We start from the raw sequence: 14,590 nt of genomic DNA on the forward strand, positions 1-14,590 counted from the left end.
AGAATGATTTCAAATTAAGGTGGAGAAAAGCACAAAACTCAAAAAAATCCAGCAGGTTTATTTGACCGGCAATCTTCAGATGCCTACAAATATCACATGACATAGATGGGATAGGGACTGATGTGACCATTCCACATTGCTTATATCCATTCACCACTCTTATGATATAAAGCATCCAGAGATGGACCTGAAGTCCCGGCTTGGAATGATTCAAGTTTCGAAGTATATTTATTATTAAAGTATATTTTTAAAATTATCCAAATTCAGAATGATGAAGCAGCAAAAATACTTTTTAAAAATGTCAGTTTTTGTGGCATGTGGCTACACAGTCATAGGAAGTTTCCTGGTCTTTGGAGAAGAGCCAAACTACTCTTCATTGCATTTCCATCCTCCTGCTCTTGTTGAAAGAGGTTTCGGTGCAGTGAACCACATACTCACAGAAAACAGAAACCACTTTGACATTGTTATGCATGGAGACTTAAGGCTTTTACTATCACAACTTGAACCAGTTATTTCAACTCTTGCTAAAGACCATCAAGCTCAAGGATCATATTGATATCAAAGCTGCTCTACAGCACACAGGTGTTGTGTAAGCTAGGTTTAAAGACAAATAAAAATCTAAAGCAGAATAATTTTTCTCATGTTAGCATATGGTAGACATATTTTTTACACAATCAGAGTGCCAGAAAGTATACTGTGCCTGAAGAGGGGGTTGGCAGATGTGAAAGTGCTTTGGGGGGGTGTTGGCAAGTATGAAAGTGCTTTGGGCTTTAAAAAAAGTTGGTCATTTGATGACTAATTTATTTTGTTTGACACAACATTGTGGGCCTGTTCCTATGTTGTATTGTTCTATGTTCTATATATGTGCAGTATCTGAGATTTAACTTCCAACAGACAGCCACAAAACAAAGAAAACCATGGAACCCATTCAAAAGAAAACATCAAACCCCCAGCATGCAAAAAAAAAATTGCGCAGATGGCAGAAAATATGAGCGAAAAACACATAATATAAAACACCAACCCACAAAGTCATCAAAAGAGTCCAGGCACATACCAGGGGTGATTGTTAAGTTCATGGCCTAAGGTAGAACGAGTCAGTTTTAGAAAACCTAGCACATTTATTTTTCAACATAGTCCCCTCCTACATTTACACACTTAGTCCAGCGGTCATGGAGCATACATATCTTGGACCTCCAGAAAGTGTCCACAGCATGGGTGATTGATAAGTTTGTGGCCTAAGGTAGAAGGAGATGAGGTATTAACTTCAAACTTTCTGCATAATCACTGAAAGAGCTGAACTGCATGTGCAGGATCAGATGAAGCTCTATCAAACCAGGTTCAGGTTTTGCATTTAACGAATTAAGTTAACTAAAGGCACAAGAACTAAATCCCGTGAATCAAAGGAATCAGTTTTAAATCTAATATCTGTCAAGCCAGCTAATAAAAGGCAACAGCAATTAAGCTGCTAAACTTGGACTCAACTGAAGCTAGGAATATAGAGAGGAAAAGTTGCCAGGATTCCTGCTACTGATTGTAAATGCATTGAAGGAAAATATAAGACTGAAGTCAAAAGTGATTGCAACTCACAGTTAAATGGTGCTGGTAACATTAACTGGCCTGGTTGGAATTGTAAAATGTTCTAATGCGTCAGAAGGTAGACTGTAGCAGAAGGGAAAGTCGAGTTTTTTAGCAGAGTGTTTTGGACTTACTTATGAATATAGAACCAGGCCATCAAAAGTGCTGAAGCATAATCAGTAACATACTGTGCGTGGAAAGAAAAACAGTCTCGGGTCTGTGACGAACTGCACTTTGGACCGGTGGAACTTTGTTTAGTTTGGCTTTATACATGTATACATTTGAATGACAATGAACTTGAACTTGAAACTTGAAAGGGCAAAGAGCTGAAAAGTTGACTGTTTTTCTCTTCCTGCAATTAAGTTTAGAGTGAGGAGGTCTTAATGAAACATAAGGTTCTGAGGAGGCTTCTGTCCCACTCCCTTTGTTACATCTGTAATCACTGGATGCTGGAAGAGATCTCATTGGAACATAAAGCTCTGAGCAAACTTGATAAAGTTGGTGTCAAGAAGATGTTTGTCCCTGAGGGAAGAGTTTAGAATGTGGGGTCATAGCTTCAGAGTAATGAATCATGAATTTAAGGTAGGAATAAGAGAGAATTTCTCTCAGAGGATCATAAATCTTTGAAGTAACATGTACAATATGCTAATGATCTCACCCTATCGACATTACTCTTTGTTTTCCTTCTCTCCTACTCCATCAGAGAGGTTTTGAACTGAAACATTAACTATTTCTGTGTCCACAGATGGTCCCCCACCTCCTGAGTCGTTCTGCAGCTTGTGATTTCATTTTAGATTTCCAACATCTGCAGCATTTTAATGATCAAAATTGTTGAGACTACTCTGATGAGAGTAGTGGCTGTATTCCCACTTTGACTTAAAGGTTGCTGTAGTGTGTTTTTCTGGTGAAAAGATGTAATGAATAATTCGCTTATCCTATGCACCATCCGTACTCCATTATGCAATCTATTTATTTTCATTAAGGATATGGATATTTGAGATTACCTCGCTATCTTAAATCTGATGATAAAATGCTGTACAAGAGATTTGCCCTTAGATCAGACTTAGATACATGGATAACACACTGCTTTGCAAGTATCTCTTTCATATCTTTTAACAACAGATGCTATGTCACTGGAGACACCTTTGGAATCCTTTGCTTCCTTATGAAATAAACAATTGCAATCAACACAAACATATGCAAACCAGACTGCGTCAGTGGTATCGGTGGTTTTGCTGGAGGAGTTCCATATGGAATTAATCAGTTCAGGAAGTCTCAAACAGATGACAATCAGTCTTCCTGCCATTCTCTGACCTCAGAAACTAAATGCCTGTGTGTCTAATTTCATTAAACATAACCTATTTTGAAAATGAAAATTAGAATTAAGTTTTAAAGCTGCTTTCTGGTCTGCTGTAAAGTGCAAAGATGATTTCGGACAGGCAGCCTTTGAGGGTCGCTTGAATAAAGTGGATTCCCTTTCTGTTGAACTCTCTCTGCTTTGTGAGGCCTCTCGATGGAAACAGGAGATACAGGGGATGAAATGAACATCATCTTTGGAATATCCGCAATATTAAATCCTCAAGAGTTGCAAACCCTGCTTATATAACATTGTACCTACAAGCAGGGATTTTGATTACTATTTCCTCCTCACCATATCTGACCATCTCCTTTCGGTTTTAAAAAATCACCTCGGAACCCTCTGTCTCTGAGAGTTGTGCTGACTGAGTGACTGAAAACCTTCAGGACCTAGAAAGGGGAATCACAGGTTACAGAAAATAAAACACTGAAGTGCGGTGGAGGCCAAACGTGGATGGTTTCATCAGCAGATCATTACCATGGCAACCCTGGCCTCATCCTATTAGAGTCCCTAAGGCCACAAGATATAGGAGCAGAATTAAAAGTAAGCCATTCAGCTCATCATGTCTGCTCCGCCATTTTATCATGGCTGATTTATGATCCTTCCCAAACCTATTCTTCTGCCTTCTCCCTGGAATCTTTTCACTCTGGCAAAAATCAAGAACCTATCAACCTCCATTTTAAATATGCTCAATGACTTGGCCTTCACAGCCCTCTGTGGCAATGAGTTCCACAGTCACTTCTTTGTGGCCAAAGAAATTCCTCCTATCTCTGTTCAAAATGGCCATCTTTCTATTCTAGGGCTGTGCCCTCTGGTTCTAGACCCCCTCACAATAAGAAGCATCCTCTCCACATCCACTCTATCTGGGCCTTTCAATATTCAATAGGTTTCAATGAGATCCTCCCCACCCCCCCCCCAACAATTCTTCTAAATACCACCAAGTACAGGCCAACACTACTAAACACTCCTTGTACATTAATCATTTCATTCTCATAATCATTCTCGTGAACCTGCTCTGGAATCTTTCCAATGCAAGCACATCTTTTCTTTAATAAGCGGCCAAATCCGCGCACAATACTCCCGGTGTGATCTGACCACCGCTTTATAAAGCCTCAGCATTACATCCTTACTCTTGTGTTCTAATCATCTCAAAACAAAGGGTAACATTGCATTTGCCTTCCTCACCACTGACTCAACCTGCAAGTTAAACTTCAGGGAATTCTGTACAAGGACTCCCAAGTCCCTTTGCTCCGCTGATTTTAATTTTCTGCCCACTTAGAAAATTGCCTATATCTTTATTCCTCCTACCAAAGTGCATGACCAAACACCTCCCTGCACTATATTCCACCTGCCATTTTTTTTTCTCATTCTCCCCATCTGCCGAAGTCCTCCTGGAGACTCCTTGCTTCTTCAATGCAACCTGCCTTTCCACCTATGTTCAATCATATCATGTGAAACTTGGCCACAAATCCATCATCCAAATCATTGAAACGGTCCAAACGCCAACCTCCGCACAACTCCATTCGTCTCTTGCACCCAACCAGAATAGGCCCCTCTTATTTCCACTCTTTGCCTCCTGCCAGTCAACCAATCTTCCATCCATGCCAGTATCTTTCTCATAGTATCATGAGGTCTCATCTTGTTAAGCAGCCTTATATGCAGTACCTTAGCAAAGGCCTTCTGAAAAACCAAGAAAATAACATCCACTGACTCCTTTGTCTATCCCGTTTGTTATTTCCTCAATGAATTCCAGCAGATTTGTCAGGCAAGGTTTCCCCTTAGGACCATTCCCCTACTGTCATTTCCTCATATCCCCACCCTCACTCCAATTCAAAGCTATTTTGGGCTCTCCCTTTCCCTGCTCTAACAAGTGTTTTTTTTATCTTTAGTGTCAACTGCTCCTCTTTCTGCAGATGGTGCCGCATCCGATTGGGGCTAGCATCTTCTGTTTTTATCTCCGATTTCTGGCATCTGCAGCACTGGATATTGGAGCAGGCTCTAAATTCACTGTTACTCCTAGTTGTTATCCAACTATCTGTGATGGCATCAGGGAGAAACTTATATTACTGCTGCATATGTTCATATTTTATTCAGTAACAGAAAGATACAAATTTATTATAATACAAAGGAAACTTTTCTTTCAAACGGTATTGGCCCATGAAGTACACAGTCTTTCCAGGCAATGTTTAGATACCACACTCCAAGACGGATGCAAAAGGAAAATCATTTTAAAAAAAGCTGCATTTTCAAATTGTTTTAAACCACAATATACTGGGTAATTGGTTTGTATTCAATGTTGCACCAGACAAAACATTTTTTTTCATTTCGTGTTACTTCAGCCACATTAACCTCATGCGAACAGAGGGAAAGAGTATTAAATACAACACTCACCTTAAAAAAAAAGTCATTTCAAAATCCATAAAAAGTAATGAATACAATACATATTTTAAGAGAAAGAAAAGAATTTTATATATTTAAGGCTTTTAAATGTGTATAAAAATAACTGACATTTTATTTCAAAAGTTTCAAATGAAATTAGTATGTGGTCGATGTACTAATTGACATAGAAAATTTTAAAACATTTATTCATATGTACACAGGGTAAGAAGTGACACTAGTTTCCATAGCTACTGAACTATGTTCAGTATGGTCATATTTGGAGGTGTATTTTTTTTTCCCAATTGCGTATCAAGAGGCATTGCCAATCGAAGAGCTTAGGGGAGATCTTGTTTCAACCATCCCTTAATTCTCAGTCTATCAGAGCACGTGTCAAAATATTCTATGATCACACAGAATGCACTCCTGGCCAAGTGTGCAGTCAGAACATTTACCTTTTAGTCTGAAAGGAGGAGGTTCAGTTTGCTGGCTTACAGGTGATATGAGAGAAAGTGCCTACAGACACAATGTATGCCAGTTGGAAATACAATGTCCAGTCTTTTTGTGTGTATGTGTTTTTTTCTAAATCTCTAGCATATAAACCAGACACAGCCTTCTTTTAAAATAACCTAGAAATAAACTTTGTTTGGATTTCTCCCTTTTAAGATGTGCGATTAACATCAGTACTTGGGCGATGACCCCACACCTCACAGCCCCACAAATCCAACTCAGTCCTTGCAAGAGAGCCACACAATCAGAGACGTTTGTGAAGAGCATGGCAAGGGGGGAGATCACTTCTCTCATCAGGCTTCGAGTCAATTCAGTTTTTGAGGCGAATTAAAACAGCCCTCTTACTGATGAACAATCTACATTATGCATTATACTTACAAAGTTTAAAATGATCAAAAGTAATTTTTACATTCTGTAGGATAAATGATCCCTAGAGTCAACATCAGATCAACTGGACTTGGATCAGCCAGGAGTGATTTTAAACTTCACTTTCCACCTTTTTTTTTAATGCTGACAAAAGTATGTAAACTAATTGGCTATTAGCAAAAATTAAGTTTTTAGCTCAACATTTGATGAATCCAGACAGCAGACCCATATTCCCTGACCTGCAAGCGTTGTGGAGCCAAACACGTTAACATACATCCATCGATCTTTTATTGTTAGGCTAACTGGAATGTGTCAGACGGTGCCCGTTAGTGACTGTCCCGTTTCACCATTTTAATGACTGTTATGGTTTTGTCAGTCCATTCAGAACAACAAATGCCGAACTGCTTGCAATTTCAAGGAATTCTTTGGTTAAACAGCACATTGCATCTATACTTTGGTTACGAATTTATGCTGTAATCGACTATGGTCATTAGATACAGTGTGGTCCTATCCTGTGGCCTCTGTTCCTTGTCAAACGATAGTTATATTATATCTCTTGAATAGAATAAATCAGTCACCTGCCACCCCCACTGAATGTTGTACCTTCCTCTGACTTACCTTGTGGGCCTGCTCACTGACTGCATGCATATTTGGGCTTTCTATGATTTCCTTACTGTTGGTTGTACATTGTGGATTGGTTGAATGCCTTTCAAATAAACATTCTCCCATTTGGATAGGCCAGGAGAAAGCAATCCAAACCGTTCCTACAGAATAAAATTACAGCACTAATCTATGTAATTGAAATAAGAACTCAGTGATAGCTATCAGACTGGTGTATCACATTGTCTTATGTTAAGCATCCATACTGGCTCAGTTCCATTGTTACACCACATTTCTCCGTGCATTGTCTGTGGGCCGTGATTTCCAATTCAAATGAGCCCTTTACTATAATACTGCTTAGACACACAAATAAGATGCAGTTTGAATCTGAGATATCTTCCATGAAATACTGTCAGTTGATAAATAAGACTGCTACCCAGATGCAAGCCAATAAGAGTTTACTTAATATGCTGGTCAATACAAATATACTGTAAGCATGCTGGCCCAATGGCAGACATGTGTCGTCCAGCTGGGGCATAGTGAGTACAGAAAGTAGTAGAAATTCCAGCTGGTTTTCTCCCTCCCTCCCCAGACTCAAGATAATGTGGAATAGTACATTTGCCACTGCTGTCTGTAAGGAGTTTGTACGTTCTCCCTGTTACCATGTGGGTTTCCTCCGCGTGCTCTGCTTTCCTCCCACAGTACAAAGGCGTTTGGGTTAACAGTTTAATTAGTCACATGGGTGTAATTGGGCAGCAAGAGCTTCTTAGGCCAGAAGGTCCTGTTACCGTGAGGCATCTCTAAATAAAAACTATAATTGCTTTTTAACACTGTAGGTTAGAGAAAGTGATGCACAGAGTCTCTATGTCACTCTAGCACTTCCTTCTGACTGATGACTCCAGTTCTACATTATTAATAACCTTTCCTTGTACCTGATTCTCAGAATAGCTCTCAATAATAAAACTAGTAAACTTCACTGGCAGCAGCGGGAGGAGGCCAGTACTCTGCTGCCAAAGATACAAGTGATTTTGCAGACGCCAGAGATCTTGAGCAGCACACACAAAATGCTGAAAGAACTCAGCAGGTCAGGCAGCATCTATGGAGGGAAATAAAGTCAACGCCTCAGGCTGGGACCCTTCATTGGCACTTCAACAGATGAAGGTTCTCGGCTCAAACACTATCGACTGTTCATAGCGTTCCATCGATGTTGCCCGACCTGCTGAGTCCCTCCAGCATTTTGTTTGTGTTGCTCTGGTGCCACGATACTTTTGCAAGCTGTGCTACAGAGGGGCAAGGCACAGGCTCCCTTCCAGACTGTGCCAATAAGGTCACTAATGTGTTGCAATTACGATCACAGCTGTCCAGTTGATATTTTCATGAGCTGCTAACCTGTCCGGTGTAACAAAACAGAATCCTGCAGCCACACTCTATATCGTTAACACCTGCTAGAACAATCGTGATTGGCAGATGAGCAAGGATTGTACTGACCCCCACAATTTAAAAGTCAATGTTCTGGCAGAAGGAGTGTATTACGCGAGGTACCAGACCAGACTCATTATACCTACCATGAGGAGAACCTTCAAGGAGGCTAAAAAAAGTGAAAGTAAGTAAATAAACTCCTCTTAAGAGACCTCTCAAATGAAATAATACACAAAATTCAGCTTCCTGAGCTAATGATGTGGTTTTGATTCAAAACGTCAGAAGATGGAATCAGCTATTATTTTACAAAAAATATATTGGTTACAGTGCAGGAGAGATTACATTTTGTGATCAGACCATTCTATTTAAGGGCATACATCTAAGTAATATGAAATGGTGCCTGGCATTTTAAGTCAGGCTGACATTCCTGCAAGAGCACATTCCAAAGACTGCAATCACATGAGACAATCCCAGTCAATTTTGCTTGGCATGCTCTGTGACTTTCCTGTCAATGAGGAATGGAGCGGCTGCAAACAGTTTTACAGTGTTAGTCCAGAGAAATACAGATATATGCACATAGTATTTAATCAGGTCACATCTCAAACATCTGGCTTGCAACCCCCTAAAAGACAACATGGAACAGGTGGAAGATGTAAACATTTAAAAGCCTAGCAACGACTATAACCAGAGGCATAATTTGCTACCTCATCACTAGCTAATATTACAAATAAATCTTATCATATTACAAAGCTTGCTAAATATACCTAATGTGCAAACATGATAACCACATCAGTAGCAATTCTATTTTGATTTCAATATTCCAGCCCATGTCCCAAACTTTAGGCACAGGGGCACCTAACAAGTTTGTTCTATCGTCAATGGCACTTCTGACTGATGTAGTATTACTTGGGTTGAAGCCACAACATTCATTCCACTTCCTAGCCATTAACTTGAACTTTGCAAAACATATTCAAGATCACTTCTAAAAGTATTCTCTGGATAAACTGACCGCACCATTAGCTGGTCTCATTGGATTTCGGATTCATACCTCCAATTCCCCGAGATGAAATTTGTTACGGATGACAAAAGCTCCAATCAAGCTCGTGTCTGTGGCTGGGCTGGAAAATGTTTGATAATGACTCAATCTGTCTTGCAAGTCTAATCAAATTTTAACATCTTTTTGTGGAAAGCCTGGTGCTGCAGGGAAGGGAAGGGGAGTAATTTTAAGATTTTAAAAATCCATATTACTCCTGCATATGGTGCCTTTAATTTTTCAATTAGTCATTGATTATGCCTGTAGTCACAAGATACTGCAGAGAGATGTAGGTCACAGCTCAGTGAATCACAGGAATCTGCTCCCCTCCATGAACTGTCTATACTTCTTGCTATCTCTATAAATCAGCCAGCATAATCAGACACCTGATCCACCCCCGGATATTCTTTCTTCTCCCCTCTTTCATCAGGGAGAAGAGACAAAAGCCCGAAAGCACATACCACCACACTCAAGGGGAGCTTCTATGCAACTGCTGTAAGAATATTGAATGGTTCCCTAGTACAGTAATGTGAACTCTTGACCTAACAATCTACCTCGTTATGACCTTATTATCTCCCTGCACTGCACTTTCTCTGTAGCTGTTACACTTTATTCTGTATTCTGCCGTTGTTTTATCTTGAACTATCTCAAGACACTGTAGAATGAATTAATCTAGATATAACGTATTCAAGACAAGCTTTACACCGTACCAATTTCAAGTGTTTACAACAGCATTTTTTCCTGTTCCATTTGCATCAACAAATCAAGGACAAAAATGTGCTTGTTCTAGGCATGTATGGATCAGGGTCATGGGCCAGACAATATGATCTCACCTTCTTTATCTGAATTTTTATCCTATCTTTTGTGTTCAGAGCTTTTTCTATCCATGAGTAAGGCTGATTCTGTCTACTGGTGCTGGATCCCAATGCTTAGTACCATCTCCTAACAAAACATTCACACAGGGACATGAATATTTATCTTCTACACAATCTGACATTGACTGATTGATTTCATAACAACATCTCGTTTTTGAACGGAAGTTAATCCGCGTAAAAGACGCAGGTTAATTTACACAGCTGGCAGTCTGGAGTTAATTCAACACATTGCCTCTTATACAGTGAAGAACAGACAATACTTGAAAAACAAAAAAAAACTACAGATGCTGGAAATAGTAAATGAAGACGGAAAAGTTTTAGGACACCCAGCTCATCAGCCTCTTCTCTGCAGAGAGGGAGTGAGTGCTCCAGGTCAAAGACCTTGCGTCAAGTAGGAAAAACTGCCTTTTGTTTCTCCCTCCACAGATGCTGCCTGACCTGCAGAGTATCTGTGAATGCAGTTTTTATTATGAGAAAATAGTTCCCAGATTTAATTTTATACAAGCAGATTTCATGGCAGAAATGTTTGCTATAATTGGTTTCAGTGCTCCAGCACAAGGGAATGGGTTAGAAAACCATTTTAATAGCATAATTGCATTGAAGACTTGCAGGATGTATGTGTGTGGAAGTCAGCTGAAAATAAATTAGAAATGGGTTCCAATCCTACACCACCACCACCTTACCTCACCCCCAACTCCATTTAAGTTGCAAACTGAACACAAGAACCTGGGTGCGACAGCAATTGGATGGGGTGTTGGAGATGCAAGCTGGTAACTATCAAATACATCAGGAAAGACCATAAGATATAGAAACAGGATTAAGCCATTTGGCCTATCAAGTCTGCTCCATCATTTCATCATGGCTGATTCATTTTCTTTTTCAGCCCAAGTCTCCTGCCTTCTCCCTGTATCCCTTCATGCCCAGACTAATCAAGAATCTATCAACCACTGCCTTAAACATACCCAATGACTTGGCTTCCACAGCTGCCCGTGGCAATGAATTCCACAGATTCACCAGTCTCTGGCTAAAGAAATTCCTCCTCATCTCCGTTCTAAATGGACGCCCTATATTCTGAGACTGTGTCCTCTGGTCTTAGACTCCCCTACCATGAGAAGAGAAACACTGCAGTGCTGAAAGTAAATGGGAATTGGGATGGGTGGATGGAAGGGAGTAAGTTACAAAAAAAGTGTAAAATATTCAGGTGGAATATTTCTTGGTCCCATGTAGATGAAATATTTATTCCCCCATCTCCTCTGCAGTAAAGGATTCAATGACTGCATGTGTGCCACACAACGTCAATGTGTGGTTACCAAACTGGACCCACTTGATTCAGTTCAATTTTTATTCCATTGGTTTACCGAGAGGCAATGAAAATCAGTGATGTTAAAGCTTTTACCCTCTCTCTCTGTCCTTGCAAATTCGAGAGGAAGTGCTACTCTCTTCCTCTGTGCAAGTTACAAAAATCTCACTCACCAGACTGACCAATATGCCTCCCTGTCGCTGTAAAGTGAAAAATTATACAAAGCATTTACCTAGTTAGTAATTTTATATGGAACTTTTTTAACATTAAAAAAGATCAGCATCAAGTGCTTTTAAACCAAGAAGAGCAAAGCCAAGTGTAAAGCAAAAATCCCTTCTGCTTTCTGTCCTGCGATAGCTAACACTGTCCTCTCGAAATTCTTGTGCCTGCAACATCATAAGAGCATTCCTTCACTGACACAAGGCTGTGCTCAGTGCTGTGCCGTGTTCTGACAAAAACCTGAGGCAGCACCAGGAATCCCTTTATCACCACAATGTATACACTTGAAGAGGTTCTCATTTATCATTATTTCCAGAATATTCAACCTCTCTTTTTCAAACATCCTTGTGACCTTCTCCCCCCTCCGGGAAATTCCAAATGATAGAAATCTTCCTGGTGAAGTGACTATATTGGTAACACAATGTGAGGATATGTAATTTGGCTGCAGTTCAGAGGTCACCATGATAGCTTTCTGCACCCTGTTGAAATTGACTGTACAGCCAGATGGAACTGTGGATTAATGGAATCCATCTGCAACTGCTCGAAGTTGCTATCACGGGCAGGAACCTCCACATCCACCCATCAGAGACAACTTTCAAGCCCAGATCCCTCAGATCCATCCATGTGGGGATCCTTAACTGACCCATGACCTTAACAATTCCTTTTACAAACACTCCTCCACAGACATTTCTTTGTAAATGTTTTAACATATATACTGTTCCACAAGAACATCAGATTAGCGACAGTGCAGGCCAACTCTATGCTAACTCTTCGGGTTGAGAGGGCCTCTCCCTCAGGTAAAACTGAATTATACATATTTATATATATAATATATATAATATATAAAAAATTAAAGAAAAGATTACTATCATTGACTCTATCGTATAAATCTCTTTGAAACAACAGTATGAAAAGTGTATGTGACACATGAATTGTGATTAAAAAATAAAGAACAAGACATAACATACCAGGAGCAGCAGAAATGGAAAATGAGTGACTTAAATGTATCCAGCAGACAAAGTCCTTCGCTATGCCATGCCGTTCATTACCGAGTTGCTGAGGTTCTCTCTGCTGCAGTCCATTGCCATCTGTACTTCATTCCATTTTCCCTGTTCTCCCTTATCACTACCAGGAGAGCTGAATCAAGTGCCAGTGAAGTGTCCCTTTCAATCTGCCCAACAAGGTGTGTTCTGCTGCGACCCTGTCCAAGCCGTGACACTTCTTTGTCCCACATAAGTCGCCCCTTCGAGAAACGCCAGACACAGGTGTGGAACTGACTTAACTCCAGCAGAGAAAACTTGAGAATTGAACACACCAACGGCAAAGTCACGGCATAACACATAAATCATGGCCAACATGGCAGGCAGTCAAGTAAAGCCAGATTTGATCCCCGAATAAAAACATCTACCGAACACTGCTGGCTCAAATCAAAGCCAGTTTAACTTCATCCTGCCTCAGTCTTAGTTCCAGCATTTTGATCTTACATCCTTAGGGTAGAGTAACATCACTGATTGGAGTAAGCCTGGTATCTTTGCAGACTTTGTTTGATGTGGGGCACTTTAAAGCTACAACCAAAGTCAAACTGAAGTTTTCTACCTGCTGTTCATGGCAACCTGTTTCAAGTGAGCAGGGATGGTTCAGCTGTCGTTTAAGCAATCCATGTTATGTACCATTCAGTGTCGGTGAACATGGGTACTTTGAATTGTACTAGTTAGGGTGTATATTAAACAGGGATTGTGACAAGTCTGGTATATAGAGCCAGTTAAAAGGTAGGGCTAAGACATTAATTAAACACATGAAAATTGACCATACATTTAGTATAATAATTCATATTAGCTAATAACTGATAACTGAAAACTAGATTTGTCACACTATCACAGAACAACAAAATGAGATACTGTTTAGTAATTCTATATCTATTCGATTCTCTTAATTTTTTTTTCTTCTCCTTTGTCTTCCTGTGTGACAGCAAGACAACTTAAATGCTAATAAAAGTGTGTTGTCAGACACAGCTTATTAAATCACAAATAGCAGGAATCCACACCCACATTGAAGCAGTAGCCAGTCTGTAGGGCACATCATTGCTTCCAGTGCCACTTCCCAGCAATGGAAGCCATCTATCCGAGGGATAATGGCACTCACCTCCTCGGCTACAGTGTACATTTGGGCTCAAAGTGCATTGTTGTAGTCTTTGGCAGCCTCCGCACCTGTATGCACTTGGTGCTAACGTTACTGGTGTGACTGGGTCTCTGAGACTGAATAAATACCAACAAGAGCACAAACTAGAATGAAAAGCTCCTCATCCTTTTGTAATTATGCACATGACTTTGGCCCCGCAGCGTCCACTTCCTACAGTTCCGACGCAGGGACTGATTAAATTAGAGAGATCCGAACAGGACAGCTCGGGGATTCCGTTCTCTGGGGGGAGTGAGTGTCGATTGCGTGCTCCACTGCCGTATGCTTTGCCATATGCTTGATGAGGTAAGTTTCCTGTAAGAGGTACAAACGTCAATAACGTCACCACAGTGTTACAACATTATACACAATTATAATGTCCAATACAACCAAATATAAACTGCTTTCCCGATATCCCAGACTCAATGCTCCATATCAAGTTCAAACAGTAACTATTTGCCACCCACATCCTGGGCTGCCAGTTGCACTTGCTTTGTCACCTCAGCTGCCATAAATAGGGGCTGAGGAATCTCTCAGGAGGGGAAGTTTGTGGGTAGGCTCTTCAGTTCAAATGTTACCTTCAGCATCCAACTGAAACCAAAGAAAGCACTGAGATGTTACACCCATACCAGAAATCACAAGCAGCTGGCAAGTAAAGAGATCCCATCAGAAGCTTCTCGGGATAGGAAGTAATCATGGTGGAGTAACGGGGCAATGGTCTGCAAAATTTCGGGGCTAGAAAGTGAGAGGATGAGGAAGGTAGAACCCTCTCTATCTTTAATGAA

At 40.4% G+C, this 14,590-nt stretch overlaps 1 protein-coding gene across 5 annotated transcripts in view; it reads right to left on the reverse strand.

Annotated features, from left to right (window-relative positions):
* Positions 1-4,979: 4,979 nt before the first annotated feature.
* LOC134337730 (zinc finger protein 362-like) overlaps positions 4,980-14,590 on the reverse strand; it is a 70,679-nt gene continuing 61,068 nt past the window's right edge. For all 5 annotated transcript variants that reach the window (XM_063032950.1, XM_063032948.1, XM_063032949.1 and 2 more), the window contains exon 8: positions 4,980-14,120. In XM_063032950.1, the coding sequence (XP_062889020.1) occupies positions 14,004-14,120 (117 nt within the window). In that variant the 3' untranslated portion in view covers positions 4,980-14,003. The remainder of the gene's footprint in view (positions 14,121-14,590) is intronic.

This window comes from Mobula hypostoma, chromosome 25 (assembly GCF_963921235.1).
Source record: "Mobula hypostoma chromosome 25, sMobHyp1.1, whole genome shotgun sequence".
NCBI classification, from domain to species: Eukaryota; Metazoa; Chordata; class Chondrichthyes; order Myliobatiformes; family Myliobatidae; genus Mobula; species Mobula hypostoma.